The 5,719-nt window shown below is 42.8% G+C and overlaps 1 protein-coding gene across 1 annotated transcript in view; it reads left to right on the forward strand.

The window, feature by feature from the left end:
- The first annotated feature begins 2,114 nt into the window (after nt 1-2,114).
- The window catches only part of LOC103516067 (chorion peroxidase-like), a 17,585-nt gene continuing 13,980 nt past the window's right edge, over nt 2,115-5,719 (forward strand). Inside the window, exons 1-4 of the mRNA XM_008481018.2 lie at nt 2,115-2,157; nt 3,927-4,100; nt 4,540-4,764; nt 5,181-5,308. Coding sequence (XP_008479240.1) covers nt 2,115-2,157; nt 3,927-4,100; nt 4,540-4,764; nt 5,181-5,308 — 570 coding nt within the window. The remainder of the gene's footprint in view (nt 2,158-3,926; nt 4,101-4,539; nt 4,765-5,180; nt 5,309-5,719) is intronic.

The raw sequence follows: 5,719 nt of genomic DNA on the forward strand, positions 1-5,719 counted from the left end.
TTGTTCTTAAGAATTACCTAGGTACCTATACCTATGCATAGTAGGTAATTATGTACCTGTACTCGCAGAGCCTTTTCAGAACTTTTCGTCGATATCACAGCATTACTAAGCACTTCCTTTGCAATCAATTTCCATCTATCAAGAATCTTTTTACACTGGTAATGCCGCCACTGATCGCTGCTCGATTAAAGTAGCTCCTCAACTGTCCTCACGAGGCTGAGAGCACCCCGAGCTCCAAGCACAGAGCCGAAAAAACTTCGACCTTGCCGGGAATCGAACCCAGGACCTCCGGCGTAAGATAGTTTTCTAACCTGTCTCGGAGCGAGATTCACGCTATTTTCGATGGTATTTCATTTCTGGTGACGTAACGTAACGCACTGGCGACAGTTATTACGGCATTACGAAATCTGGTTCTGGCAGACATACGCTTTTAGTTTTCATTTCTTCGAGATAAAACTCAGGGACGACATAAGGCCTCAGGGGCGAAGCCCCGGGAGCGCGAAGCGCGACCTCATGCTCATCCCGCGAAGCCCCCGGGAGCGCGCAGCGCCGTAAACAAGGGAGCGCGAAGCACGACCCATTCACAACCCCGCGAAGCCCCCCGGAGCGCGCAGCGCGACCGTAAACAAGGGAGCGCAGAAGCTTTGATTTCTAGGTCTCTCAGACTGTCTGAGGACTGAAATCGGAAGCTTATGCCACCACACATCGATTTCCGGCGGTCTGACGGACCTAGATCTGTACGACATGGACGGTCGGAGCTTGAGTGGCCGGCCTTGAGAGATTTTCCATACCCCAAATGAAACTTCAACCTGCTCTAATGCCTGCCTCAATTCAGGCAAATAATTTGCCTATTACCTTTCAATGAAACTTTTTATATGTGGGTAGTATAGTACTTGAACTTGAATCAGCTAATTAAGCATAATATGTAATCTAAGTATGATCCAAATTAGGGTTACGGTTTAGAATATTATTATCATGACTAGATTAATGGATCATTAGAGCAGTGTTTCTTAATTGGTGTTCCGCGGAACCTAGGGGTTCCGCGAGCTGACCGCAAGGGTTCCGCGAGATATTTTGGAAAAATCATACACTAGATAAAATGCAGTTTCAAAACGACCATCTTAGACTAGGTATTTCATCTCTAAGATCTAGTTAAACAGGGGACGGCGCGAATGACACAAGAGTGTTAAAGCGCCTAACTGGAAAAGAAGAAGCAGAAGGAGAGAAAAAGTCGTGCATCTAAGCGTCCAATATGAGAAGGGCCTCACGCTCACGGGCCTTACTCTGTAGTAGGTAGATTAGCACATCAGAGAGCCCCGGTTCAAAAAATCCACGCTCATCTTCAATGATCCATTTTAAACTGGTGCATTCAATGGCATAAATATCTGGAAGTTCCCACTAAGCCTCATCTCACGTACCCGTATCAATAAAGAAACCCTCTAACAATCATTTGATTATATGGGTGCCAATAAAAAAATATTACCTAGTTACCTATATCTGTATCCTATTAGCATCAATAATAATAAAATCCGATACTGTTAATCAGGTATTAGTGAGATTATGTGTGAATAATTGACCATCAGGAATGGTAACTTCGTTAATTTGCCTCACAGTATGACTGAAATGATGGCTATTAACTGTATTTTATGATCTTCATGTATCTAATAATGGTTCAAGCTTTAGGTTGATACCTATAAATATGTATCATAACTATCATATGAATCGATAAGCCCATATGCATAAATACAGAATGAATCAATAATCCCACATACCTACTTACATAAATCACACTCTTGAAGTGTGTTCACCTCCCAAACTTGAAAGAATTCTTGGTAACTTATGGTATTTTCAACGTAGGTACGTAGATAGGCACCTAGCTAAGGAATCTAAGGATGTATTTGCTGAAACCAAGAACCTAAGACTCAGTTTCCAGAGACAAAATCTGATCTTGAAATCTACCGGGACGTTTTTTTTTACCGGATCTGGAAAACGACTGTAGTGTGAATGCTCTCATTTAAAATGTATTGCGTCTCAGAAAAAAAAACCGGGCCAGAAAAAAATCTGATAGTACGCAGTGTGAACGAGCCCTAAGAAGACCTAATATTAAAGATTTAATGAGTGGCAGAGGTGCCTACATCTATGAGAGACATTTACCCAGTATGTACCTGTACCTACCTACAATAGTGAGAGTGTAAGACGTACTCTGTACGTGTTACTTAGGTAGGTAGTTACTTTTGTTAGCTAGGTAGTCTACAGCGAAATGGAAAGAGACTCTGGCACAACACCTAGAGCCGCGAGAAGAGCTGTCCGCTGGTAGCCACCTTCCCTATCCACAGTGGAGAACACTCAACCGCCTGCGAGTCGGACTGACAAACTGCAAGACCAACCTGGAGAAATGGAGGCTCGTTCCTGCTGACTGATACCAAGTGCGAGTGTGGCGCATTACAGGATTCGGCTTATTCACTTGTCTGTCCCCTCTTAGAGAAACACGGCCATCCAGACCGTTCTTTTCTGAATGGACAAGATACGAGAGATATGCTGAACACGGAGGACCATGTAAAGTTCTAGACCAAGAACAAAGAAGATCAAGAACATTTTTTAGGGAATGCTTCATTCTCAAATTCCGAGGAACTTTCCGTACGGGAGTCGATTCTTCGTTCTAAAAACTATACAGATTAACAGTAGTTCCGTGTGTAGTGTCCCATTTAATTACACAGTGTGTGACTCTTAGTAACTCGAATTATCTCCTAACTGAACAACTGGTTACTAAATAATCAGTTTCTTTTCAGTAGCTCATTTTTTAGGTAGCTAGGTAGGTAATAGGTACCTAGTTAATAAGTTAACTAAAGTCGAGATTTGAATAATTTTCATCAGGCGCATGGAATGTTAGTTGAAATTCGAAATGTTGCTGTTCTGGCACGAATACCTAGATTTTCGTACCGATGCACGTTGTGTAAACGGCTAAAAGAACCCACAATACAATACCCACATATGTAGGTAATTGAAAGGTGGAAAAAATCGCATTTCGTAAATACCTATGTGTTTTGACGTCTCCACTACTACCAATGTTTTCCAATGGTCATCCAATGTTTTCTGTGGTTCTAGAACGGTCTCCCTGCATTTTCTAGACTAATCTAGACACTTTCGTAGGTATGCAACCTTGTCGAACATTGCATAATATTCCGAGTATTAGCATTGCTTGTGGTTAAATGTGGTCTAATGAATAGTGGAATGACAGTGAATTAGTGGATATTAGATTAGCTATTGGACCTTGCTCATCACCTAGAGGAGTGGTTCCCAAACTTTTTTCTTCGCGGCCCCTTTTTAGCTAAATCCCCTTTAGGGGTGAGCTATCCATTTCTAACGAAAGTTGTGTTTTTTTCGGTCTTTTGGGTCACTAGGAAGCTATTCGCTATGTTGAACCAAGAAGTCTAAGGACATTTTCTTCTTGGGGATTTGACCGAAATGAATACTTACTTACGCCGGCCACTCACTATCAGGCGGACTGACAGGCGGACCTGGTCAAGTGTACCTGTCAGGTCTACCTGATAGTGAGTGGCTGGCCTAAGGACATCTTATTTTTAGGGGTTTGAGCAAAATGGATATTTACTTACTTACTTACTACCAGAGCCATTTGAAGCTCCGATTTCCGGTGGGGTTGAAGTTTTTTCGGCTCTGTGCTTGTAGTTCGGAGTGCACTCAGCGTCGTGAGGACAAGTGAGTAGGTACTTTAATCGAGTAGTGACCAATGGCGGCATTACCCGTGCAAGAATATTATTGAAATATAGAAATTGATTGCAAAGTAGACACTTAGTAATACTCTGATATCCACAAAAGTTGTGAAAAAGCTCTGCTTTACCACAAAGAATTTGAGATTTGATTTTGATTTGATTTATTGAATGTTTGCTTCATTTTCTTCCATCCAGACCCGGTCAACAAGAATGAGCCAGAGGAATGTTGCAACAGACCTCCTCACTTGAAGAACCCGTACTGTATGGAAATCCCCATCCCTGAGGACGATGCGTTCTACAAGAAGTACGGGGTCCGCTGTCAGGACTTCGTACGTGGTTTACCCGGCGTACGACCTGGATGCAGACTAGGTATGGAGTTTTCTGGTGATGGGACTGGGGAGTGATTCAAATTGTGAACATTTATTTCAAAAGGGGACTAACATCTTAGGTCTTTTCCCCTGATTCAAATTAATTATCTTATTCAGTCAATTAGAAACACCCAAATACTATGCAGGTGGGGGGAAGCTCACGAAAAATTACCAGCAATTTCTTTCAGAGAGCACACTACCTTTTGGTTCCTTTGCGTTATGGAGGTACTTACTCTTCGAGTATATTAAGATGGGAATGGTCTCAGGGTGGTGGAAGAATTGAGTGATTGACATATAAGTTCATCTGGGCCCCAAGAAGCAAAGGAAAAGGACAGGTTCTTTTATCGTCGTTCTAGGGACCTTTCTTGTCCTCCTAGACACCTAGAGGTGTTCTTAAAGATATTGAAAAATGATACTAAATTCTATTCAAAATCCCCCAGGTTCTCGCAACCCGTTCAATACTCTGACGGGGGTTATCGATGCCAACACCGTTTACGGAGTGAAGGAATCATTCGCCAGATCCTTGAGAACCGGCCATGGAGGTCTTCTCCGCATGAATCCTCACTTCCAAGAGTATGGACTTAAGGATTTGCTGCCCTACAAGACAGATATTCCTGATGAGGGATGTACGAGGTCGAACAATACGCAACTGTGCTTCGATGCAGGTAAGATAGTTAGACCAGCCACTCACTATCAGATAGACCATTGATCAGGTCTACCTGATAGTGTGTGTGCTCATTAGGTATCAGGTAGACTTGACAGACGGACCTTTTCAGCCGTACCTGTCAGGTCTACCTGATAGTGAGTGTCTCGCCTTAGGCAATCATATACGATCTGTTGCGACTGAAGACTGAGCAAAAACCAAATAAAAGTCAGGAGCAAGATGATTTCACCAGATTTCACTGTTAAGGCCGATTCCCGAAATAGTGCAGGGCTAAAATCAAATCGACGATTCGAAACTGGATAATTCTCTACTTAGCTCGAAGCATATATGTATATGGGTACATATTGTGTCACCTACTGAACCTAAACATCTACTGAAAGTTAATTTGACTGATTCTCATTTTCCATTAATTTTCAGGCGAAATCCGTGTGAACGAGCAGCTGGTTCTGTGTGTCATGCACACCCTTTGGGCGAGAGAACACAACAGAGTGGCCATTGAGCTCGCAAAGGTTAATCCTCATTGGGATGACGAGACCTTGTTCCAAGTAAGAACTAGACCCACACCCAAAATGGGTTAATTTTTCAATGTTACAGCGATGTACGGGGGTGGGGGGTGGATGATCCAAATTTCGGAGTCTTGTCTACAGTAAAGGAGAAAAATGAACCTCGGGGGAGTGGGCCCCCCCCCCCCCCCCCCCCCCCACTGTAACTGTTTTCACATCTGGAAAATGGAGACAAGACGTCGCAGTTAGGCTTGAACAAGTACTTGGAGGAAACGGCTCATACCCTGTTTAACGCAACATTCACTTACACGACCTTAAAGTCGTTTACTACTAAGTCAGCTCCGATCTGTTCCTTTCTCCTTTTGTAACTATAATAATGTCATTCTTACTGTAAAAACTCCTTTAGTTTGTGATTAACTTCTTAGTGTATAATTCTTCGTCCTTGCATGGAGT

The sequence above is a fragment of the Diaphorina citri genome, unplaced genomic scaffold, assembly GCF_000475195.1.
Source record: "Diaphorina citri unplaced genomic scaffold, Diaci psyllid genome assembly version 1.1 scaffold1476, whole genome shotgun sequence".
Taxonomy (NCBI): domain Eukaryota; kingdom Metazoa; phylum Arthropoda; class Insecta; order Hemiptera; family Psyllidae; genus Diaphorina; species Diaphorina citri.